The sequence below is a fragment of the Pristiophorus japonicus genome, chromosome 26 (genome assembly GCF_044704955.1).
Source record: "Pristiophorus japonicus isolate sPriJap1 chromosome 26, sPriJap1.hap1, whole genome shotgun sequence".
Taxonomy (NCBI): Eukaryota; Metazoa; Chordata; class Chondrichthyes; family Pristiophoridae; genus Pristiophorus; species Pristiophorus japonicus.
Window position 1 is genome coordinate 12,915,306 of NC_092002.1, and position 25,786 is coordinate 12,941,091.

A 25,786-nucleotide genomic window follows, 5' to 3' on the forward strand; every position below is an offset into this window, starting at 1 on the left:
TGAATTTTTTAAAAGCCCAGTAATCAGCCCAGTGCGTTTTGTTACTGGGTCTGTGGTGAAAATGAAAATTGTTTAACACAAATTACCGGTGGTTTGATGCTTGCTACACTGAATCTGCAATAGCGATTCCCAACGTAGGGCACTAAAGATAAGATTTGGTAATAGTGTCTAAAGGGCACTTACTGCAGCGAAACAGGACACTTGTACACAAGCAAGTCGTTTGCAGTCACAAGTGTACGCACATAGTGGGGGTTAAGGGAGTAAAGGTTAGATCAAGCAGTTTGCTCAAACATACTCAGATACAGAAAGGATATTAATTATCAATGCTGCTGCTTTATAATTTTCAAAGAAAAATGGACACAATTAAAATATACCAATATCCCATGTAATAAAAGTAGAATATGGCTTATTCAGTGAATGAAAGAAAGATTTGCATTTATATAGCACCTTTCACGTCCTCAGGACGTCCCAAAGCACTTTTCAACCAATGAAGTACTTCTTTTAAGTGTAGTCACTGTTGTAATGCAGGAAACACAGCAGCCAATTTGCGCACAGCAAGCTCCCACAACCAGCACTGTGATCGTGACCAGATAACCTGTTTTTGTGATGTTGATTGAGGGATAAATATTGGCCAGGACACAACGAGAACTCCCCTGCTCTTTTTCAAAACAGTGCCATGGGATCTTTTACATCCATCTGAGAGAGCAAACGGGGCCTCGGTTTAATGTCTTATCCGAAAGACGGCACCTCAGAGTACAGCATTCCCTCAGCACTGCACTGGAGTGGCAGCCTAGATTTTTGTACTCAAGTCTCTGGAGCAAGTCTATGAATCCACAATCAATGATTCTGATCAGAGGGTTTGGAACCCTCAATGCTTGGAGAAACATTGTATAATTTGACACAAATTATACAATGTTACAATTGACACAAAACACTATTGGTAAAAGAATTATGAATGAGCATATATTAATATTGTGTTGGGGTCTGGCTCCAAGACAACCTCCAGGGCCAGTCTTTGTACATGAACCTAGGCTGGGAGGGTTGGCAATCCTGACTTTTATATAAACGATCCCTTTTAAATTCTAAAACACTCAGTTGGTCCAGCTCCATTCCAGTCTTTGATCGGAGATGTGGACTAACGCAGAATCTCAAGCAGAAAAGATGCGCACGAAAGCTGCTGGATTATTGTAAAAGCTCAAATAATAGACCAATGCTCATCAATGAAGGGAACCCACAACCCGTACATGTGACCATTCCCACATCGCACTAGAGAGGGCACAGAGGGGATTTACGAGGATGTTGCCTGGAATGGAGAATTTTAGCTATGAGGAAAGACTGGATAGGCTGGGTTTGTCTCTTTGGAACAGAGGAGGCTGAGGGGAGACCTGATTGAGGTGAATAACATTATGAGGGGTCTAGATAGTGGATAGGAAGGGCCAATTTTCCTCAGAAAAAGGGTCAATAATCAAGGGGCATTGATTTTAAATGACTGATAGAAGGATTAGAGGGGAGTTGAGAAGAAGTTTTTTCACTCAGAGGGTGGCGGGGGTCTGGAACTCACTGCCTGAAAGGGTGGTAGAGGCAGAAAGCCTCATTGCAATTAAAAGTACTTGGATCTGCACTTGAAGTGCCGTAACCTGCAGGGCTATGGACCAAGAGCTGGAAAGTGGGACTGGGCTGGCACAGACATGATGGGCTGAATGGCCTCCTTCTGTGCCGTAAATTTCTATGATTATGTGCTCAGCTCAATGCCCTCCAAAGTGGCCTAGGAAGTTATAAAAACAATAGCCCACCTCAACTTTCTCAGCAACCAGGGATGGGCCATAAATGCAACATTTCCCGTGTGACCCGTATCCTCATACTTGGCTAAAGACAATGGATGCTGCTAGTCCAGCTCCCTGAGCCAATCAGTACTATTTAGTGCTCTATCCTGGGGGTTATTTCTCATGTGCAAGACCAGTCAGTAAGTATCCTTCAATTCCCCTAGAGCCCAATAATCTATCTCATCATCATAGGCAGTCCCTTGAAGTGATGATGACTTCTCTGGACTCTGGGGAGGTACCAGCGGATTGGAAAGCAGCTAATGTAACGCCTCTGTTTAAAAAAGGGGGCAGACAAAAGGCAGGTAACGATAGGCCAGTTAGTTTAACATCTGTAGTGGGGAAAATGCTTGAAGCTATCATTAAGGAAGAAATAGCGGGATATCTACATAGGAATAGTGCGATCAAGCAGACGCAACATTCATGAAGGAGAAATCATGTTTAACTAATTTACTGGAATTCTTTGAGGATATAATGAGCATGGTGGATAGAGGTGTACCAATGGATGTGGTGTTTTTAGATTTTCAAAAGGCATTCGATAAGGTGCCACACAAAAGGTTACTGCAGAAGATAAAGGTACGCGGAGTCAGAAGAAATGTATTAGCATGGATAGAGAATTGGCTGGCTAACAGAAAGCAGAGAGTCGGGATAAATGGGTCCTTTTCGGGTTGGAAATCGGTGGTTAGTGGTGTGCCACAGGGATCGGTGCTGGGACCACAACTGTTTACAATATACAGAGATGACCTGGAAGAGGGGACGGAGTGTAATGTAACTAAATTTGCAGATGACACAAAGATTAGTGGGAAAGCAGGTTGTGTAGAGGACACAGAGAGGCTGCAAAGAGATTTAGATAGGTTAAACGAATGGGCTAAGGTTTGGCAGATGGAATACAATGTCGGAAAATGTGAGGTCATCCACCTTGGGGGAAAAAAACAGTAAAAGGGAATATTATTTGAATGAGGAGAAATTACAACATGCTGCGGTGCAGAGGGACCTGGGGGTCGTTGTGCATGAAACTCTTTTTGAGTTTACCTGAAAAAAACATAAACATTAAACCGTGCCACCCGCCCTGGATGACACAGCAGACATTTACAAGGCCCTTTTTTTCTTTTTTTTGTGGTTTTTTTTTGTGTTTTTCTTTTTTTTGGTTTTTTTTTGGGCGCTAAAATCACATTTTTTCCAGTGCCCCCTATAAAAGGGGAGGGGGACACTAAAAGCACCGGCAATTAAAACAAATTAAACTTTAAAACGTAATATCAAATTAAAATTTGGTTGCCGGGCGTGATGATGCACTCCAGTCCCTCCAGTGCCCACCTCTCGCGGAAGGCCGCGAGCGTACCGGTGGACACCGCGTGCTCCATCTCCAGGGACACCCTGGCTCGGATGTAAGAGCGGAAGAGAGGCAGGCAGTCAGGTTGAACGACCCCCTCGACCGCCCGCTGCCTGGACCGGCTGATGGCACCCTTGGCCGTGCCCAGGAGCAGTCCTACGAGGAGGCCTTCGGACCTACCCGCTCCCCTCCGCACAGGGTGCCCAAAGATCAGGAGAGTGGGACTGAAGTGCAGCCAGAATTTCAGGAGCAGCCCCTTCAAATAATAAAACAAGGGCTGCAACCTCGTGCATTCCATAAAAACATGGAACACGGACTCTTCCAGACCGCAGAAATTGCAGGCGGCCTGGGAGTCCGTGAACCGGCTTAAAAATTTGTTGCACGGCACTGCTCCGTGCACCACCCTCCTGGCCAAGTCCCCGATGAATAGTGGGAGGACTCCCGCATAGAGTGCCCTCCATCGGGGACCCCCGCCTCCTCCGGACGGCAAGATGGTACGCCATGGCGTGTCCGGACGGCCGGCGAGGATGGCAAAGTTGAGAGTGTGCAGGAGTAGCCCGTACAGGAAACCCCTCCGTGCGGAACTGAAAGGCACGGAGGGGATTTCCCCGAGGCGGCTCAAGTTGTGAGGCGCCGGCCCCCGAGGGAGGTTCCGGGATTTGGCGCCAATGAGGAATTCCGTCCGGACGGGGGTCGGTTCGGACGGGATCTCCCCACGTGCTTGAGCCTCCTCGATGCACCTAACAGAATCAGGGCCCAAAGCTGTTTTTAGCGACTCGATGGCTTCGGCCGCGTGGCGGACGTCGGCTGAATTTAGGCGCCGCGCCAGCGTGCCTGGCGCCATCCAGCCCGCTCCTCCGCCATCGAGCAGGTCCCTGACCCTGGTCACCTCACCAGCCACAGCCCTCTCTTCCGACCGCCACATAAAACCTCGGTCGTGGAGGTACGGATTCCCGAGCAGCGGCTCCTGCAGGACAGCCGCCACTCCAGCCGGCGGAGAGCTGCGCTTGGTGGAGACTTTGTTCCAGACCCTGATGAGGTCCCTGTAAAAGACAGGCAGCTCCCGGAGGGCGGTCCTGACACCCCCCCAAGTTCACAAACAGGAGCTGCGTGTCAAAGAAATACGTCGCCAGAGCGCACCACCTAGGAGGGGGCTCGACGGAAAGGTATCTCTGCAGGGTCTGAAGACGGAAAGTCGCGAGCTGGGCGCTGACGCACACCAACGACTGACCGCCCTCCTCAAGCGGGAGACTCAAGACCGCAGCAGAGACCCAGTGCTTCCTGTTGTTCCAGAAGAAGTCCACCAGCTTCTTCTGTATCTTGGCGACAAACGCAGGGGGAGGGGTCAAAGTGACCAGCCGGTACCACAACATTGCGGCCACCAGCTGGTTTATGACTAGCGCTCGACCCCTGTAGGACAGCACTCGGAGCAGTCCTGTCCAGCGCCCGAGGCGAGCGGCGACCTTGGCCTCCAGCTCCTGCCAGTTCGCTGGCCAGGCTCCCTCGTCGGGGCTAAGGTAGACTCTCAGATAGAGGAGATGGGTCGTGCTCCAGGCAAAAGGCCTGAGCTCCTCCGGCAGGGAGTCCACCCACCACTGACCCACCAGGAGTCCGGAACATTTCTCCCAGTTGATCCTGACGGAGGACGCGGCCGAGTAAATCTCTTGGCACTCACGCATCTTCCGCAGGTCTGCGGGATCCTCTACCGCGAGGAGCACATCATAGGCGTAAGCCGAGAGGACGACCTCCACGCCCGGCCCTTGCAGAGCCAGTCCCGTCAACCTCGTCCGCAAGAGGCGCAGGAAAGGCTCCACGCAAACGGCGTATAACTGGCCGGACATGGGGCATCTCTGGCGCACCCCTCTCCTAAAGCGAAGGGGCGCTGTCAAGGACCCGTTAACCTTAATCAGACACTCCGCGGCGGCGTACAAAAGTCGGATCCGGGCGACGAAATGCGTCCCGAACCCGAAAGCGCGCAGAGTTCCGAGCAGATAGTCGTGATCCACCCTGTCGAATGCCTTCTCTTGGTCGAGGGATAGGAAGGCGACCGACAGACCAGCCTCCTGGGAACAATGGATGAGGTCCCGGACCAGATGGATGTTATCGTGGATTGTCCGGCCCGGGACTGTGTAGGACTGGTCGGGGTGGATCATGTGGTCCAGCACGGCACCAAGGCGAGCAGACATCGCCCTGGCGAAGATTTTGTAGTCCGTGCTGAGGAGGGAGACCGGGCGCCAGTTCTTAAGGAGGCGGAGATCGTCCTTCTTAGGCAGCAGGACGATGACTGCCCTGCGCCAAGAGAGGGGCATCTCCCCGGTCGCCAGACTTTCCCCCAGGACTCGCACGTAGTCGCTTCCCAGGACGTCCCAGAACGCCCTGTGGAACTCCACGGTCAGCCCGTCCAGCCCCGGGGTTTTTCCCCTCGAGAGCCGGTCGAGGGCACAGGTCAGCTCCGCCAGGCTTAGCGGAGCTTCCAGATTTTCGGCGCCCTCCGGGCTGACCTTCGGCAGGTCCTCCCACAAAACTCTACGCGCTTCCTCGCTGGACGGATCCGGAGAGAACAGAGCCCCGTAATATTCACGGGCCCTGTTGTTGACGCCCTCCGGATCCGAGACGAGAGAGCCGTCGTCGGCCAGCAGCGTCAAGAGCTGCTTACGGACACTCTGCCTTTTTTCCAGCGAGTAGAAGAAGGGGGAGCCGCGGTCCAGATCCCGCAGGAACCGGATCCGCAACCTCACGAACGCGCCTCGGGACCCGACGAGCTGCAGGTCCTTCAGCGTGGCCTTCTTCGCTTCGTACAGCGTCCGCAGGGCCGGGTCCTGGACGACTTGACCGAGACGGGATTCCAGGTCGAGCACCTCTTTTTCTAGGCGCCCGACCCTGGCCGCCTGCCTCTTGGTCGACCCCCTCGCGTACTCTTGACAGAAGACGCGGACGTGAGCCTTGCCCGCGTCCCACCATAGCCTCAAGGAGGGGAAGCCCCCCTGCTTCCTTCTCCAGTCGGACCAGAATCGACGGAACGAGTCCTGGAACCGCACGTCCTCCAGCAGCCGGTTGTTAAAGTGCCAGTACGCGGACCCCGTCCTCGCGCGGAGCGAAGCGAGCTCCGCCCACACCAGGTGGTGGTCCGAACACGGCACCGGCCGCATGGAGGCCGCCGGGACGCAGGAAACGTACGCCCGAGACACGTAAAGGCGGTCGACTCTAGACCATCCTACTCCAGGCCTCACCCAAGTAAAGGCGCTGGAGTCGGGGTGGAGATTTCGCCAGACGTCCACCAAGTCGAAGGACCCGACCAGGTCCCTCAACTTCTCCATCGCCGTCATGCACTGCGGGGCACCGGAGCGGTCCCTCGCCTCGAGGGTGCAGTTAAAATCCCCCCCGAGGACAATGCAGTCGCCAACGTCAACGGAGCCAAGAAGAGCGGACACCTCTTCAAAGAAGCGCGTTTGCTGCGGGCCGCGCTGAGGGGCGTACACGTTCACGAGATGGAGCGGCACGTCCCCCTGGCGAACAGTTATGTGCAGCAAGCGGCCTGGCACGGGCTCCTCGACCCCCAAGATCTCCGGCTGAAAATGCGGGCCCAGCAAGATGGCCACCCCACTAGAAGTGGCGGTGAGGTGGCTCATGCGGACCTCTCCTTGCCATTCCAGGAGCCACGTGGCTTCGTCTCCCGGAACGGTGTGGGTTTCTTGCAGGAAGCACACCGCATATTTCCCCTCCCGCAGGAGCGAAAAATTGTCAAATCTACGGCGTGCCCCTCTGCCGCCGTTGATGTTGAGGCTGACTATGGTTATCTTCATGGCAAAAGCATAGTGCAACCTCTACCTTAACCTATTGTGGGGGAGGGAGCGGAGTCTTTTGTTGAACTCCACTCCCTCCGCAGCCTCGTTGTGCATGAATCCCCCAAAAAAAGTTAGTTTGCAGGTGCAGCAGGTAATCAGGAAGGCAAATGGAATGTTGGCCTTCATTGCAAGAGGGATGGAGTACAAAAGCAGGGAGGTCCTGCTGCAACTGTACAGGGTATTGGTGAGGCCGCACCTGGAGTACTGCGTGCAGTTTTGGTCACCTTACTTAAGGAAGGATATACTAGCTTTGGAGGGGGTACAGAGACGATTCACTAGGCTGATTCCGGAGATGAGGAGGTTACCTTATGATGATAGATTGAGTAGACTGGGTCTTGTTGGAGTTCAGAAGGATGAGGGGTGATCTTATAGAAACATTCAAAATCATGAAAGGGATAGACAAGATAGAGGCAGAGAGGTTGTTTCCACTGGTCGGGGAGACTAGAACCAGGGGGCACAGTCTCAAAATACGGGGGAACCAATTTAAAACCGAGTTGAGAAGGAATTTCTTCTCCCAGAGGGTTGTGAATCTGTGGAATTCTCTGTCCAAGGAAGCAGTTGAGGCTAGCTCATTGAATGTATTCAAATCACAGATAGACAGATTTTTAACCAATAAGGGAATTAAGGGTTATGGGGAGCGGGCGGGTAAGTGGAGCTGAGTCCACGGCCAGATCAGCCATGATCTTTTTGAATGGCGGAACAGGCTCGAGGGGCTAGATGGCCTACTCCTGTTCCTAATTCTTATGTTCTTATGTTGCTTCCACGCCAAAAAGGAATGAGCTCATAGGTGCTTCAATGAAAGACCTAATATTCCAAATCCCAAACTACATGTTGAAGGGTGGAAGATGTCTGAGCATGGAATTTTTTAATGTGGGGTGACCGTTGCACACCAGCCACCACATGGGCTTGACAGAGCTAGATCTTGGTCCAGTGGCAAGGATTACCCAAGAAGATTGGAGAGCAGCTCTGCTGCACGGACCTAGTGCGCACACATATCGCAGTGTGTGCTGGCTCGTGTTGTCCGTGGGCCCTTGCTTCTTCTGAGCCCCAAACTCAAGGCTCTCCTGGGCCCCGATCACTTCCCTCGACAATCTCTTGCCGCTCCTTCGCCCCTCCTGCTGTGCCTGCCCGCACTGCAATCAGTGACCTGGCTTCGCAGCCGTCGCCCTCCTGTAGCAGCACGCGCTGCTCCCTGCAGTGATATACCACCGTACGCTGCTCCCTCTAATGGCCCCGGCCTGCTGATGGTCATGCAGGCCGGGATCTATCTATCACAGCCTTGAATATGCTCAATGATTGAGCATCCACAGCCATTTGGGGCAGAGAATTCCAAAGATTCCTGAGTGAAGAAATTCTTCCTCATCTCAGTCTTCAATGGCCTCCTCCTGTGCTGTCACCACTACACTTTCAAATTCCCAACTGTCTAGCCTTCGGCCCTCAGTGTCAGCTGTGGGTCAATGGGTAGCACATTCGCCTGAGCCAGAAGGTTGTGGGTTCAAGCCCCACGCCATCAACTTGAGCACAAAAATCTAGGCTGACACTTCAGTGCACTGTCGGAGGTGTCGTCTTTTGGATCAGACATTAAACCGACATACCATCTGCCCTCTCAGGTAGACGTAGAAGACCCTGTACACTACTGGAATAAGAGCAGGGGAGTTATCCACGGTGAACTGGGCCAATATTTAACCTTCAATCAACATCACTAAAAACAGATTATCTGGTCATCATCACATTGCTGTTTGTGGGAGCTTGCTGTGTGCAAATTGGCTGCTGTGTTTCCCATATTCAAAAAGTATTTCAGTGGCTGTAAAGCATCCTAAGGCCGTGAAAGACACTATATAAATGCAAATCTGTCTTTTTTTTAAATGATGAATGGCAGTGATCTCTGTGGAATGCCACGTTCCACGTTTTGCCACTCTGAGTATCTACCTTTAAACCCTGCTCTTTTGTTTTCTGTTCTAGAAACATGGAAAATAGGTGCAGGAGCAGGCCATTCGAGCCTGAACCACCATTCTATAAGATCATGGCTGATCATCACCTCAGTACCCCTTTCCTGCGTTCTCTCCATACCCCTTGATCCCTTTAGCCTTAAGGGCCACATCTAACTCCCTCTTGAATATATCCGCGGCCGGCTTGCTGTCTACTCTGCTACATGTCCCCAGACTCCGGGGCACAGTCGTGAGTCGACCTGTCGCAAGAACGTCTGGAAACCCCAAATACATTATGTCTACTGCATCGCCCCGCTCTAACGCTTTCTGATACTGTGGTCAAACTTATGATAAGCAGCCAGAGACGCAGGATGGAGAGGGTGCTAGGTGGTACAGATCAGGCTTTTTAATTTTGGGGCGGGGCGGCCGAGCCGTTGCCCTGCAGCTTTTGGATCATCCGCTCCAGGAGGCAACGGTTGGGCCCCTTGAACTGGAAGACCTTGCAGCCGCTCTTGTAGAACTGGAAGGTGGGGAACCACTCGATGCAGCAGCGCTGCACCACGCCCTTGGCCGCGTTGACGTCCACCTCGTAGAAGGCCACGTCCGGGTAGCACTCAGCGAACTGGTCGAAGTAGAGCTGGATCATCTGGCAGAACTCGCACCAGTTGGTGGAGAAGAGCAGAACCACCAGGTGCTGGTCGCTGAGCCGCAGCGCCGCATCATAGTCCGCCGCGCAGCAGATGGCTGTCACCCCGCCCATCGTCGCCCCGCCTACTGACAGCTGACCCCGCCCCGCAGGGAACCCCCTGGCCCCGCCCTGTGACGTCCGTCCACCCGTCCAGTGACGTCGGCCCACTCAGTGACGTCCGCTCACCTGATGACGTCGCCCAACCCCGTGACCTCTGCCCACGTGACACAAGCCCGTGCCGCGACGCCATTGGTTGCGCCTCAAACCTCTTCCCCCCCCCCCCCCCATTCCGGGTCGCCCAATCAGTACCGCTCCTCTCCCGTATCTTAGCAACCGGGGAATTAAAAAAATTAGTGAATAAAAAATGCTGGAAATACACCGGCGGCACCTGTGGCGAGAGAAAAACACAGTTAAGGTTTCGGCTCGACGACCCTGCGTCAGAGAATTATTATTATTTTTAAAATGGATTCAAACTCGGGCCGTCAACCGATCCATTCCTCGGGATATTGTCGCATTTTCCTCGCTTGTGATTGGTCGGCGCCGCCGTCAGTCAGCGGCGGGATCCCGCCTTCGCTTTTTCCTTTGCTCGGCTCCACGATGGGCAGCGCGACTGGCCAATGAGAGAGGGCAGCTCCTCTCCGCGCCACCACCCGCACACTCCGCTTCCATTGGTTCCCAGCCTGGGCCCAACGCGGCCCAATGGGAGAGGGGAGGGGGCGGGTGCTCATCTCCGCCGGCGTCACCGCCCCCCGCGCGCTCCGATTGGGCCGCGTTGGCCGAGCTGGGAGCCAGTGGGAGCGCGGCGATGCCGAGGGGAGGCGGGCGCATCCGGCGCGGCGGCCGAGGGGGGCTGAGGCAAAGAAACAACATGAAGAGTTCGGCGGGGAGCGGGCGGCCGATGGTGGCGGCGGGTCGGTGAGGAGGGAAGTGGCCGCTTTACATCGCTCGGAAGAAGATTCAATAACCGCCCCCCCCCCCTCAAAACCAACCCAAGCCCCTCCGCAGGTGAGCGGCCCCGGGAAATTCGGCTTTTTTGTTGGGGGGGGGGCAAAAAAAAAATGATTCGGCTTCAGTTTATATTTTTTTTGTTGCAGCAAGCCCCATTTGTACCCGATTGGGTGGCGGGTCCCTCCCCGCCCCACCGGCCGGAGTGTTCCCGGGAGGGGCGGCAGGCCTCCCGCTCTAGGGTCGTGGGGGTGGGGGAACCGAGCGCCGGCTGCCCCAACTGCGCATGTGCCCGGCCGCGCCGTGCACTCTGGGACATGTAGTTCTTTTTTTTTAAATTGGATTTTTGTAACTCGCTGGTTTGTGAACTCGATTTTAATCCCCCCCTTTCTCTCCCCGTTCCCTCGCCACTTCTGTTGGTCCCACGTTAGAGGGGAGGGCATCACTGGGTGGGTGAATTTTGCCGGCTTTTAAAAAAATTTTTGAAACTAAAATGAACGAATTAGAGGGGGAAGAGAGAGGGCATTACTGGGTGTGGGGGAGGGGGGGGGATACTGAGAGAGAGTGCAGCACTGGGGATGCGGGGGTGGCAGAGGTTTCAGAATGTAAAGGGTTAAGGGATTATGTGGTATTATTCTGGTCTGGATGGAACTGGGGGAGTTTGTTAGTTTTAATACTAATTTTTTATTTTGAGAGTGAAGGCTGACCCACTCCTCTCCCTTTGCCCCCAACCCTCTGAGGAATGGCCCTGGGGTTTTGTCCAGTATGGCGTTGAGCCAGAGTTCCTAACAGTACTTTGCATTTATAGAGCGTTCCCAACATGGATGAAACAATTCGGGGGTGAATACTGAGCCTTTTTATGGGCAGAGATGTTAATGTAGGTGAGTGTGCGCTTGAGAGAGGAGGAGGGTTTTAGGGTGAGTTCTCGCTTATGATGAGGGCTTTAAAACTAATGGTGTTAGTCATCAGTGCAGTACTGTTGGAGGTGCCCTCTCGGGTGGATGTCAAAGCTAAAATCCCACGTTTCGAAGCAGAGCAGAGTCCTGGCCAATCATCATCATTGTAGGCAGTCCCTCGGAATCGCTTCCACTCTAAAAATGAGTTCTTAGGTGGCTGAACAGTCCAATACCAGAACCACAGTCCCTGTCACAGGTGGGACAGACAGTGGTTGAAGGAAAGGGTGGGTGGGACTGGTTTGCCACATGCTCCTTCCGCTACCTGCGCTTGGTTTCTGCATGCTCTCGCCGTCAAGACTCGAGGTGCTCAGCGCCCTCCCGGATGCACTTTTTCCACTTAGGGCAGTCTTTGGCCAGGGACTCCCAGGTGTCGGTGGGGTTGTTGCACTTTTTCAGGGAGGCTTTGAGGGTGTCCTTGCAATGATTACTCTGCCCACCTTTGACTTGTTTGCCGTGTAGTAGTTCAGAGTAGAGCACTTGCTTTGAGAGCAATATGCGAACAATGTGGCCCGCCCAGCAGAGCTGGTCGAGTGAGCTCAGTGCCTCGATGCTGGCCTGGGGATACTTATTTCGTTATTTGTGGGAGCTTGCTGTGCGCAAATCAGCTGCCATGTTTCCAACATTACAGCAGCGACCGCAGTTCAAACGTACATCCTGAGGTCGTGAAAGGTGCTCCATTAATGCAAGTCCTTTCCCGATATTTGCACGGGGCCAATTGTGGCTGTTGTCAGCATGTCGATGAAGAAGAAGAGGGGGCACAAATTGATCTTTGGAAGATGCTGGAGATGATCAAGTGGGGGCTGGGTGAGCAACCATGGGCTGTGTTGCGATGGGTAGGTGTGTGATTGAAGTGGCTTCACGAAGACCCGCTTGATGACAAACGTGTTATTTTATTCTCTGGATGTGGCATTGCTGACGTGGCCAAATTGAATATTGGGAAGACCGAGGCCATTGTTTTCGGTCCCCGCCACAAACTCCGTTCCCCAGACACTGACTCCATCCCTCTCCCTACCTCCTGTCCAAGGCTGTGAACCAAACTGTTCGCAATCTTGGTGTCATATTTGATCCTGAAATGAGCGTTCGAGCACGTATCCACAGCATAACTGAAACCGCCCATTTCCAGCTCCGTATCATCTCCCATCGCCGCCCTTGCCTCAGCTCCTGCACTGCTGAAGCCCTCATCCATGTCTTTGTTACCTCCAGACTTGACTATGCCAATGCACTCTTGGCTGGCCTCACACATTCTACCCTACATAAACTAGAGGTGATCCAAAGCTTGGCTGCCCGTGTCCTAACTCGCACCAAGTCCCGCTCACCCATCACCCCCTGTGCTCGCTGACCTGCATTCCGGTTAAGCAATGCCTCGATTTCAAAATTCTCATCCTTGTTTACAAATCCCTCCATGGCCTCGCCCCTCCCTATCTCTGTAATCCCCTCAAGCCCCCCCCCCCCCCCGAGATGTCTGCGCTCCTCTAATTTTGCCCTCTTGAGCATCCCTGATTATAATCGCTCAACCATTGGTGGCCATGCCTTCTGTCCGTCTCTCTACCTCTCTTTCCTCCTTAAAGGCACTCCTTAAAACCTACCTCTTTGACCAAGCTTTTGGTCACCTGCCCTAATTTCTACTTGTGCGGCTCGGTGTCAAATTTTTATCGCATAATACTCCTGTAAAAGCGCCTTGGGACGTTTCACTATGTTAAAAGCGCTATATAAATACAAGTTGTTGGTATCTGGTCGCCCTGAGAAGGTGGCGCTATGCCACTGCCTTGACTGCTGCAGCGCCTGTGGATTCCTTGGAGTGGTTTAATAATCAGAGTCACTTGTTGGGCCAGAGGGGAGTTAAGTATCCATGACCATGGTGTGCCCAGACCAGGTAAGGGCGACAGGTTTCCGTCCCGAAAGGATATTAGTGAACCACTTGGGATTTTCCAACAATCCTGCAGCTTCAAAGGCTACATTGACTGATGCCAATTTTGTATTTCCAGATTGATTTTTTTTAAAAAGCTGAATTCAAATTCTCAAACTGCCACGTTGGGATTTGAGCTCCTGTTCTCTGGATTAGTGGAGCAATGTCTACCCATCAATGGCAGAGTCAGCGACTGGTAACTGAGCTGCCGGAGGGGCTCTGGGGCACTAATGGTGACCCGCCAGTCTGGCTTACCGGTGAATTGTGGTGAGTAAACTTGTCACTGGGAGCTGCCTATTCCCGCTGGGCTGAGTACCCTGCGAGCCAATATCCTGATGGGTCGGGCGGTGTGTGTCCGGCAAGCAGCTGATGTTTGCCAGTGTTCTGTAAATACAAGCTGTGCAGTTTTAGCCCGTTAAACGCCAGTGCTTTTTAGGAACATCGGAACAAGAGCATAAGAACCATTCAGCCCTTTGAGCTTGTTCCGCCATTCATTGAAATTATGGCTGATCTGTTCCTAACTCCATATACCCGCATTTGCCCCATACCCTTAATACCTTTGGTTAACAAAAATCTATCAATCTCCGATTTAAAATTAACAATTGCTCTAGCATCGGTTGCTGTTTGGGGAAGAGAATTCCAAACTTCTACCACCCTTTGCATGTAGAAGTGTCGCTTAACCTCGCTCTTGAAAGGCCTGTCTCTAATTTCTAGACTCTGCCCCCTAGTCCTAGAATCCCTCAACCCTATATCTGTTCCCCTTAATATTACATACACGGAATATACGGCACAGAAACAGGCCATTGGGCCCAACCAGTCTATGCAACCTTTGTGCTCCACTCAAGCCTCCTCCTATCTTTCCTCATCTGTCAGCATAACCCTCTATTCCCTTCTCCCCCATATGCTTGTCTAGCCTCCCCTTAAATGTATCAATACTATTCGCTTCAACCACTCCCTGTGGCAGCGAGTTCCACATTCTCGCCACTCTCTGGGTAAAGAAGTTTCTTCTGAATTCCCGATTGGATTTTTTGGTGACTGTCTTGTATTGATGGCCTCTAGCTTTGCTCTTCCCCACAAATGGCAACATTCTCTCTGTCATCATCACAGTCGGTCCCTCGAACGAGGATGACTTGCTTCCACAAGTTCACAGGTGTTTCAACGAAGGACCCATGTTCCAGTCCTGAACTCCAATCGAGGGGGTGGAAGATGCCTGTGCATGGATTTTTTTTAACGTGTGGTGACTGTTGCACACCAGCCACCACACGGGCTTGACAGAGCTAGGTCTTGGTCCAGTGGCAAGGATTAACTAAGACAACTGGAGACCTGCTCTGCTGCACGGACCTAGCGCGCACACACATCGCACAGTGTGGGCTGGGCCCGTGCTGCCCCTGGGCCCCATACCCTCATCTGTCGCACCTCCGCCACGATCTCTCGCCGCTCCTCCACCACAAACATTCACCGCATCTTGCCACAAACACTCGCCACTCATCCGCCCCGACCTCCCACTCCTCTGTACCTGGGCCCTGCCGATATTTCTGCCCACGCTCCAAAACGGTGAGCAGGGTTAGATGATGTCACTCAGTCACCCATCTCAAAATCATTAACTCGCCACAGAAAGTTAGGGCTGGCATTTACTCTGTTAAGTACGCTTTTAATGATCTGAAGATTCAGATTATCGTGGCCCCCCCCCCGACCTGCGAGAGAACAGCTCCGCAGGTCGGGCTATAAAAGAGCTGGAGCAGCGTACCACTTCTCTGTATTCACTCTATCAAAACCTTTCATAATTTTAAAGGCCTCCGTTAGGTTACCCATCAGTCTTTTTTCAAGAAAAAAGTCATCCAGTCTGTTCTTGAAGATCTCAATTGAATCACCCCTTAGCCATTTAAATTCCAGGAAATGCAACCCTAGTTTGTGTAATCTCACCTCGGAATTTAATCCAGGTATCATTCTGGTCAATCTAGACGGCACACCCTCCAAGGCTGATATATCCTTCCTATGGTGCCCAGAATTGCTCCCAGTGCTCTGGGTGTGGTCTCACCAACGCCCTGTACAGTTGTACAAGAGATTGTAGAACGACATGATTGGGGCCCAGAGGTCGGGGCGGATCAGCGGCGCCTGTTCTTCTTCGAAATAGCGGCCGCGGGATCCTTTACGTCCACCTGAGAGAGCAGACGGGGCCTCGGTTTAACGTCTAATCCGAAAGACGGCACCTCTGACAGTGTGGCGCTCCCTCAGCACTGCACTGGGAGTGTCAGCCTGGATTATTGTGCTTGAGTCTCTGGAGTGGGGGAAAAAAATCCACGCACCGGCTCTTCCACCCTTCAACATGTAGTTCGGGACCTGGAATATTAGGTCCTTCATTGAAACACCTGTGAACTCATCCCTTTTTGGTGTGGAAGCAAGTCATCCTCGATATGAGGGACTGCCTAAGAAGTACTTCCCTACTTTGATACTCCATCCCCCTTGCAATAAAGGCCAGGTTAAGAACATAAGAAATAGGAGCAGGAGTAGGCCATACGTCCCCTCGAGCCTGCTCCGCCATTCAATAAGATCATGGCTGATCTGATCATGGACTCGGCTCCACTTCTCTGCCCGCTCCCCATAACCCCTTATCGTTTAAGAAACTTGTCTATTTCTGTCTTAAATTTATTCAATGTCCCAGCTCCAACAGCTCTCTGAGGCAGTGAATTCCACAGACTTGCAACCCTCTGAGAGAAGAAATTTCTCCTCATCTCAGTTTTAAATGGGCGGCTCCTTATTCTAAGATCATGTCCTCTCGTTCTAGTCGCCCCCATCAGTGGAAACATCCTCTCTGCATCCACCTTGTCAAGCCCCCTCATAATCTTACACGTTTTTTGATAAGATCACCTCTCATTCTTCTGAATTCCAATGAGTAGAGGCTCAACCTTCCCTCAATCAGCATCACTAAAGACAGATTATCTGGGTCATTATCACATTGCTGTTTGTGGGAGCTTGCTGTGCGCATGTTGGCTGCCACGTTTCCTGCGTGCTAACTTTTTGTGTTTGGTGCACAAGGATAGGGATAGTGCCTGTGAAGAGTTAAAACAGCGCTCCTATCAGTATACATGGAAATGGAGGGCATACACTGAATTACACACATACACCTTCCACCCTCTCTTTCCCCCACCCCCTCAACGTACATTAAGGTTGCCACAGTCCCTCTACAGGCGGTGCTGACTCCTCCTTTCGAGCTCTATGTTGCTGTAGAATTTTGCTAGCAGGTGTACCTGACATAACCGTTGCTCCTTTGGTGATGGTTGCTGATAGGAGAGGGAGCGAGCAGAGTGCTCCGATTCTCCAGGGCTTCTCTTTCTTGCTGCTCTCCTCGGGCAAGGCAAGCAAAGTCTTGCCTCGGCATGTCTGCCAAGATGTCTCCCGATCGCTTCATATTCTATTTTTGGACTCCAGTCACTGTTGGTAGAAGCAGCAGCAACAGAATGAACAGTTAGTCATTTTTGGTTGTGGTTGCGGAAGGAATGTTGGCCAGGACATTGCTCCTCTTCAAGTAGTGTCCTAGTGTCTCTGTCTCTCATTTTCATCCGCGTTCCCAGTCTCTCGAAAGAAAGACTTGCATTTCTATTGCGCCTTTCAAGAGCACCGGATGTCCCAAAGCGCTTTACAGCCAATTAAGTGTTTTTTTTTAAGTGTAGTCATTGTTGCAATGTAGGAAACGTGGCAGCCAACATGCGCACAATAAGCTCCCACAAACAGCAATGTGATAATGACCCAGATAATCTGTTTTTAGTGATGTTGATTGAGGAATAAATATTGTCCCCAGGACACCGGGGGAGAACTCCCCTGCTCTTCTTCGAAATAGCGGCCACGGGATCCTTTACGTCCACCTGAGAGAGCAGACGGGGCCCCGGTTTAACATCTCATCCGAAAGACGGCACCTCTGACAGTGCGGCGCTCCCTCAGCACTGCACTGGGAGTGTCAGCCTAGATTGTTGTGCTCGAGTCTCTGGAGTGGGACTTGAACCCACGACCCCCCCCTGGCTCGGGGACACGAGTGCTACTCACTGAGCCACGACTAACACTAATCCATGCTGTGGTACCTCGTCCAACTCTGCCCCCGAGCCGAGAGTGAGTGTTGACAGGTTACTTGACTCTGGAGGGATACGCAGCCAAGGTTGATCATTTCCTCACGCGAACATATCTGAATTTTTCAACCTAGCTGATTTGGCAAAATAATCTAGGGGAGATGTTGTGCAACGAGTTATGATCTGTAATGCACTACATGAAATGGTAGTGGAAGCAACAACAACTTGTATTTATATAGCGCCTTTAACGTAGTAAAACGTCCCAAGATGCTCCACAGGAGTGTTATAAGACAAACCAATAAATTTGACATCGAGCCACATGAAATTACAGCAGATGACCAAAAGCTTGGTCAAAGAGGCAGATTTTAAGGAGCATCTTAAAGGAGGAAAGAGAGGCAGAGAAGCAGATGCAATAGCACCTTTCACTGGGGAATTGGATAAATACTGGATAGGAAAAACTTGCTGGGCTGTGGGGGAAGAGTGGGTCTGATAGGATCGCTCTTTCAAAGAGCTAGCACCGGCCCGATGGGCTGAATGGCCTCCTGTGCTGCATGAATCTCTGTTATTGGAGATCAGTCAGGAGCAGGAATCCATGCTGACTGAATTTTCCCTTTCCCCTTCCCTTCCTAGCCCAAGATCGAGAAGTATATTCTGATGAAGGGTGGGAAGAGGCTCGTGTAGAGCATAAACGTCGGCATAGACCTGTTGGGCCGAAGGGCCCCGTTGTGCTGTAGGCTAGTATCAGCACAGATTGAGCGGATAGACAGGGCCTATTTCCCTTGGAGGGGTCAACAACCAGGGGGCATCGATTCAGTGTCATTGGTGGGGGGGATTTGAGGAGAAATTCTTTCGTCCAGAGGGTGGTGGGGGTCTGGAACTTACTGCCTGAAAGGGTGGTAGAGGCAGAAACCCTCACCACATTTAAAAAAAATACTTGGATGTGACTTGAAGTGCCGTAACCTGCAGGGCTATGGACCGAGAGCTGGATAGTGGGAATGGACTGGGTAGCTCTTGGTCGGCCGGCACGGACACGATGGGCCGAAGGCCTCCTTCCGTGCTGTCGATTTCTGTGATGTTGGGTTGCGCCGATTGCCTTCTCCTCTGTTGGGCTCAGTGCCCCACCGAGCCGTTGCGCGTACGCCGTATTGAACGCTCTCCTTTATCTCGGCAGGTCTCGATGGTGGGGAAGGGGGTGAAGCGGAAACGCCACGCCGATGGGGGCGCGGACGCCGGCCAGAGCCTCGCCGACTGCCCGCCGTCCTACGGCCTCCAGCGGCAGCTGGTGCTCAACACCTCGCTGAACAAGATGCAGAGTGGCCGGGCCGTGCCGGAGTTGAGCCTGCGGCGCACGGTGCTGATCGCCAACACCCTGCGGCGGATCCAGGAGGAGATCCGGCTGGAGAGCAGCCAGCTGGCCGTGGCGCTGCAGGGCAGGGATGCGGCGGCGGGGGTGGGCGGCCGGCGGGAGCCCCCGCCCCCGCGGCTGGCCGCCGAGGGCCGCCCCGACGGCCCGGAGGACCCCGCGCCCGCCGACGAGGACTTCTCTCTCTCCTCCGCCATCAGCTCCATCCTGCGGGACCTGGACCTCGTGCTCGACGGGAGCCCCTCGCCGCTCCGCGACGCCTCGGAGGCGATGGACACGGCGTCGGAAGACGGGGGCGAAGAGGAGGGCCCCTCCTCGCAGCCCGCCCGGCCCCTGGAGTCGGTCTTCGGCAGCTTCGAGATCATGAGCTCCAGCTACCTGGTGGGCGTGACCTTGGACGATCTGTTTCTCGACATTGACACTTCCGTCTGCGACTGCGACCCAGCGCCGGGCGGCCGCGCGGCGCCCGCTGGCGGCCCCGACGACCCGCCCAGGCCCTTCTCCTCGTGCAATTCCTCGTCGCTCGGCACCTCCCCGGGCTTACGGACCGACCTGAACGACCTCGATCACATCATGGAGATCCTGGTCAGCTCCTGAGGCGAGCTCACCTCACTGTGACAGGCTCCCAACCGACCACCACAAGCCAAAGACCCCGGCCTCGCGCCCCCCCCCCCCTCACTGACCGCGGGAGTTAGCGATGCTGGTGCAGTCCCCTTCGCTCATCTATCTACTCAGGGCTCCAAATCAACATGGGGCAACGTTTCAGATCAGTGTGTAATATGATGCGGGGGCGGGCAGGGAGGGGGTGTGTAAATAGATGGCATTTTTATCAATTGGTTTGGGCCCCGGCCAACATCATTGAGCAAAGGTGCCCCTCGGCAGCTGCACAAGGCCCTACAAGAGACAGATCAAAGTTACTCCATATTGTACCCGAGATGATCAAGAGGTTTTTTTTTTTAGTAACAATCGCGCAAAGGTGTGTTTCCTCTAAATTTTGGTTTTATTCATCCGCGAGCTAGATTTGAAGTTTTTTTAAATTGAGATTATTCAAGGCAAGAGTTTTTTTTTGAGCCTCCGTTTGAATGTGAAGCAACGGAATGTGACGTTGGAAGCGGGGAAATGGAATGAAGTTTCCCTCGGAGCGGTTGGGGAGGGTGGGGATGGGCGGAGAGAGGTACTGGCCACTGGCCTCCACTTCCACTCCCTGGTGCTGTTACACGGGAGGTGGCTCCACGATCTGGTCGGGCTGGTCCTCCGCCTTTCAGCAGTGGATTCGAGTTCCGGGCAGAGTTTTATATGAATGCCTGTCGAGGTGAATGTGGATTTGAAATCACATTTAATCTCTGCGTTTTTTGACCCGGGGGAGCGTGCAGACTGCAAGTGTCTTGCTATGCTGTTGTTTCAAGACGTGGCACACTTCTCGTCCAGCTTTTGAGACCAGTTTCTTATTTCCCCCACCTACTGCAACCCGAAACACCCCCCACCCACCTATGCACAACCCGAAACCCCCCCCCCCCCACGTACTGCAACCCGAAACACCCCCACCCACCTATGCTTAACCCGAAACCTCCCCCCCCACGTACTGCAACCCGAAACACCCCCACCCACCTATGCTCAACCCGAAACCCCCCCTCCACCCACCTGCACCTTCAAACCCCGCACATCCCCCAAACCCCCACCTGCACTCCAAACCTCCCGCACACCCCCTTAAACCCCCCCACCTACCCACCCACCCCAAACCCCCCATAACCCCATCCCCCCTACCTGTCCCCCGCAACTCCCAAACCCCCCACCTAACTCCCCGCAACCCCAAACCCCTACCTACCCACCCACATTCCCAAACCCCTCCACCCCACCTCCAAATCTCCCACCCACACCCCAAACTTGCACTGTGGATATTTGGCCTGTGAAGGTGCAGAGCAAGCCATTGTCGAATCCCCAGCCCCCATTGTGGTTCTGAGCAGTGCTTTGCCTTAATGTTTACGCCCCTTGCAGAGAGAGAGAGAGAGTGGGGATTTGGTCTAGTGCCGACCTCCCACCCGGGGGCCGGTCTGGAGTATTCCTATCCGAGCGGAACCGTTTGCAGTGTCAGCTGTGTACTTTGCCTTTTCCCGAACGAGAACGCACCGTTTTTCTCCTGGTGTGGAGGAGGGTAGCGACTGACGGTGGGGCTGTTGGGAAACCCTTTGGGTCGTGACACAAACTGTAATGCCCTTGTCTGCTCAAAAAGCCCTTTTTGTGCAGCCAGCGAGCCAGTCTCGGCGGGTGTGGGGTAGTGGTGCTGGAGTGACCCTGCGCTGACTCTGTGGCTGTTTGTCTGCCTAAAAAATGTTTATTTACTTCTACCTGCAGAATATGGGGCGCAAGATCTGAATTTCAGGCGGGGAAAAGTCCAGTTTTCCAGCTTTTGACACTCGCTTTTCACCACAAGGGGTGCTGTACCATTCAGTATTTTAGTAATTTTTTTAAGGTTTCTTGATTGGTTTTCTGACGGTTTAAGTCGATATTAAGAACATGGGCACTGCTGAAATAATGTGGAGGCCCCTTTCTCTTTTATAAGACAAACTAGGTTAAATAGCCATATTAACCGATCGGTGTTTCACGACCGCACTATAGGCACAGTTAAATATTGTTAAACTGTGTTTCCTGGTGGCACATTGCACGGAGCAGAGTTTTACAGCAATCTAAGTTGAATTTTTGTACTGTATATATGCCACTTAATTTGTCTTCCTGTGTGCTGTTTTGAGGGAGGTAGGGTTGAGATGAAGTGTATACCTTTAATGAGGGGGTGCCGCCAGTCCCAGAATGTTCCTTTTCACATGGGGGCTGGAGAAATTGAGCAGAAATTTCAAAAATAAGACTGCGTGAATGAGCCAACGTGTTCCCGGCCACAGCAGGTTCACGGTGGGTTTTCTTGGAACTAAATGGAAGGCGACTGAATGAATTTTGTAAATCATGGAGCAATCATCATCATCATAGGCAGTCCCTCGGAATCGAGGAAGACTTGCTTCCACTCCTGAAGTGAGTTCTTTGGTGGCTGAACAGTCCAATACGAGAGTCACAATAAGAGTGGTTTAACACTAGGCGCCTCTTGGACCGCGAGCGGCCAACAGCGGGAGTGCAAGCCTGCTGGACTGTACCAGGGTATCTGTACCAGGGTATCTATACCAGGGTAGGGAAGGATTCACTGAATCATTCTTCCAGCCGCTGTGCTGTCTCGTTACCGCCCGCCCCCCAAATCCCTGCCAGTTTTAGCTTCCTCGGATTCATATTCCGCACATTTGAGCACCACAGTGCTGACTGGAATAACTAGGTGCGTGCTTTTAATTTGTTTGTTTTTGGGTTCTGTCACTTTATATTAGATTTGCACCCGTTATCCTGGGATACTGATGTGACTTTTAATGAAACTTTTTTTTTTCCCCTCCCACTGTCTTTTAACCCCACTCACTGTTCCTGCATCTTCACGACGTCCCGTGGCCTGAATTTTGAACCCCTGTTTGAGCCATGTTTTGATTGCATCACTTTTTTTTTTCCTTTTCTGCCGGTGAATGTATCTGTCTCTTCTGCACAAGGCTCGATGAGAGGTGCCGTTGCACCCTCCCGACTGTAGGCAGGCTTTAGAATTAGATTAATTTTTACAAGGTTGGCAGTTCCGGGAGCTGGAACCCGGAGTATTTGGGCCCTTACTGAATCATGCTGCTCTCTCTCTTTCTCTCTCTCCCCAGCAACTGATGTTTGATTTCCTTGTTTAATTGGCCACTGGTGACACTGCCTGCATTTCAGTGTCGACATTTTTGACACTTGCAAACCTCGTTTAGCCTCCCTCCCAGACTTGGTGGCTGCTTCCTGTGTGTGAGAAGCAGTGCATACTTCACCCCCCCCCCCCAGCCCCCGTCTCTGATGCTCACTTTGGTCTATGCAAGTTTTAGCCTTATTCTCTTGTTACTGAGAGCTATTAATTATTTTAAATGAATTTTTAATTTTGCTTCTGATCTTTAAATATCGACTGGGGTGGGGCATTTGGCTGGTTAAGAAAAAGGGGTTCAAAAAGGTTTTAACATTTCCCCACGATTTGAATAATTGTTTTTTTTAAATGGTGCATTGCAGAGTTAGTTCAGTAAGAGCTACTGTAAAGGTGGGGGGACTGCCTGTGTGTTTTTAAAAGCTGATTTTGATGTGGGAATTCTACCACTGGTAATGGTGGGGGAAGCTGGTCTGCTGTGGCTAATCTTGTGGTGTCATTAATCACTGGTTTAATGATTGGCAGCACTGAGATCCTTTTTCTGCCTCCAATCCAGGCTGCACTGATTCCTGGTCCAAGGTGCAGCTCCTCTATTGTCCCTGGCCCGGGCAGCTGTGTTTCCTGCTGCCTGACTGATCGAACGCTGTGGAGGGAGGATACGCTGCAGCAATCTGGCCCAAGTTGAGATCCATCCTCATCTCGCAGTCCCGTTGATGTGAATGCAGCTGCCCCACGCGGCTGTGTAACTTCCCTCGGCCCTACCCTGAACAGGCAGCCCCATCGGGATGTCGAGGAAGGATTTGTCCACCAGCCCCTGTCGCTGCCATCCTGAACAGCTCACTCACCCTGGGAGAGTGCAGCATCAGTGACTGGGCAGGCCCAAGGATGTCGAGTCAGGTCCTGGACACCAGGGCTAGCTACAGACACCTTGGGTGAGTGCTGTAATGGTACAAGCACTCGGGCAGATCAATCAGCTTCTGAAAGGGATGGGCAGGTTACTGTTTTGGGTGGGACCATTCATTTAACCGCTCTCTCTTTCCCAAGCTGACTGTCCTTTTGTGCGTTTCCAAATTCCTGGTTTTCCCTGGGCAAATTCCATATCCTGTCTTTCTGGAATTCAAATGGATAACGGGGCTGTTAACTTGCCGATTATCCTTCCATTGCAATATTAAGGGTCGCGAGCCATAGAATACATAAAGTTGACTATAAAGCCTGTTTTGATTATGCCAACTTTGTGTTGGACAGAGATGGTTCAGAAATGTGTGTGTGTGTGTATATATTTAAAAAAAAATGACTATCTTGAGTTAAGGGAGAATTATGTGAATTTTATTTAATGTTAATAGTTATATATTTATGAAAATGTTTAACAGGAAGTTTTGCTTCGATGCAGTAAGTCTTTGAGTGAAATGACACATCCTACCTGTAAACAGTTCCACACCAACCCACAGCACAACTGCCACACACTGACCTCTTTAGGGAAAAGCAGTGGCCTCCAGTGGGTTAGTTTGATTCCCCCCTGTCCTAGAGGCACTGACGTGCTGAAGTGCAGTTGCCACAGTGCCTGCAGACTCTTCCCACATGGACCCTACCCCCCCAAGCCTGTTTAGGTCACCCTCACGTCCACATATATACACACACGTGCACTTTCCAGCAAGGATTGCTGAACAGTGACCTGGAATGGGAACTCTTAACTTCCCTTCCCCACCCCCAACCCCCTCTTCCGAGAAGCCATGGTTTACTGCCACTGTGTGAGAGGAGGTCACTAACTCCACTCTCTTGAACTGGTTAGCCAGTGTCTCCAGCTCCCAAGCCTGCTGCTCCGTGCTTGTATCCGCAAGCAAGCCCCGTTCGCCATCAGAGCGAGGGCTGTAACAGGAGCAGTGAATTCGGGGCACACGAGGTGCTTGTTAGTTGAGCTGCTAATGCAGTATCTGGTTGGTGCCAGCGGATGTGCTGTGGTTTAGTGTATCCAGCAGACTAAGTGGTGCTGCTCAAAATGTCTATGCAATTACTGTCCAATGAAAATGCAGGTATTTACATTTTCTTAATAAAATGTTTTAAATGACATGCATTATGTGCATCTGCAGTTTTATTTCCTTGCCTATCATTTCATCCCTTTTTTTTGGGGGGGTGGGATTGTGCAACAATAGGTATAAAACAGCCTTGAATTTGTATAGCACCTTTTGCAACCTTGTTTTATGAAAGGGAAATCAAGTTTGACAAATTTGCTGGAGTTCTTTGAGGATGTAACGAGCATGGTGGATAAGGGGGAACCAGTGGATGTGGTGTATTTGGATTTGCAGAAGGCATTCGATACGGTGCCACATAAAAGGTTACTGCACAAGATAAAAGTTCATGGGGTTGGGGGTAATATATTAGCATGGGTAGAGGATTGGCTAGCTAACAGAAAGCAGAGAGTTGGGAGAAATGGGTCATTTTCCGGTTGGCAAACAATAACTAGTGAGGTGCTGCAGGTATCGGTGCTGGGACCTCAACTATTTACAATCTATATTAATGACTTGGATGAAGGGACCGAGTGTAATGTAGCCAAGTTTGCTGATGATACAAAGATGGGTGGGAAAGCAAATTGTGAGGCGGACACAAGAAATCTGCAAATGAATATAGACAAGCTAAGTGAATGGGGAAAAAAATTGGCAGATGGAGTATAATGTGGGAAAATGTGAGGTTATCCATATCCACTTGGGCAGAAAAAATAAAGAGGCAAATAATTTATGTGGAGAAAAATTGCAAAGTGCTGGAGTACAGAGGGACCTGGGGGTCCTTGTGCATGAAACATAAACTTAGTATGCAGGTATAGCAAGTGATCAGGAAGGCAAATGGAATGTTGGCCTTTATTGCAAGGGGGATAGAATATAAAAGCAGAGAAGTCCTGCTACAACTGTACAGGGTATTGGTGAGACCACACCTGGAGTACTGCGTGCAGTTTTGGTCTCCGTATTTAGGGAAAGATATACTTGCATTGGAGGCTGTTCAGAGAAGGTTCACTAAGTTGATTCTGGAGATGAGAGGGTTGACTTATGAAGATAGGTTGAGTAGGTTGGGCCTATACACATTGGAGTTCAGAAGAAGGAGAGGTGATCTTATCGAAACACAAGATAATGTGGGGGCTCAACAAGGTAGATGCAGAGAGGATATTTCCACTCGTAGGGGAAACTAAAATTAGGGGTCATAATCTCAAAAT

General features: G+C 51.8%; 1 protein-coding gene and 1 pseudogene across 2 annotated transcripts; one reads left to right on the forward strand and one right to left on the reverse strand.

Annotated features, from left to right (window-relative positions):
* Nucleotides 1-9,328: 9,328 nt before the first annotated feature.
* Nucleotides 9,329-9,683, reverse strand: LOC139239042 (thioredoxin pseudogene; annotated as a pseudogene).
* Nucleotides 9,684-10,458: 775 nt separating this feature from the next.
* On the forward strand, nucleotides 10,459-24,655 carry LOC139239199 (SERTA domain-containing protein 3-like). 2 transcript variants are annotated; one of them, XM_070867839.1, is made up of 3 exons: nucleotides 10,459-10,616; nucleotides 13,498-13,685; nucleotides 18,651-24,655. In XM_070867839.1, exon 3 carries the CDS (start codon nucleotides 18,657-18,659, stop codon nucleotides 19,437-19,439), a length of 783 nt encoding a protein of 260 aa, XP_070723940.1. In that variant the 5' UTR covers nucleotides 10,459-10,616; nucleotides 13,498-13,685; nucleotides 18,651-18,656; the 3' UTR covers nucleotides 19,440-24,655. The 2 variants fall into 2 exon arrangements, with proteins under 2 accessions (XP_070723940.1, XP_070723939.1); XM_070867838.1 differs by lacking the exon at nucleotides 13,498-13,685.
* Nucleotides 24,656-25,786: the final 1,131 nt, after the last annotated feature.

Coding starts and splice junctions, on each gene's coding strand:
- LOC139239199 (XM_070867839.1), top strand. CDS start 18,657: ATGGTGGGGAAGGGGGTGAAGCGGAAACGCCACGCCGATGGGGGCGCG.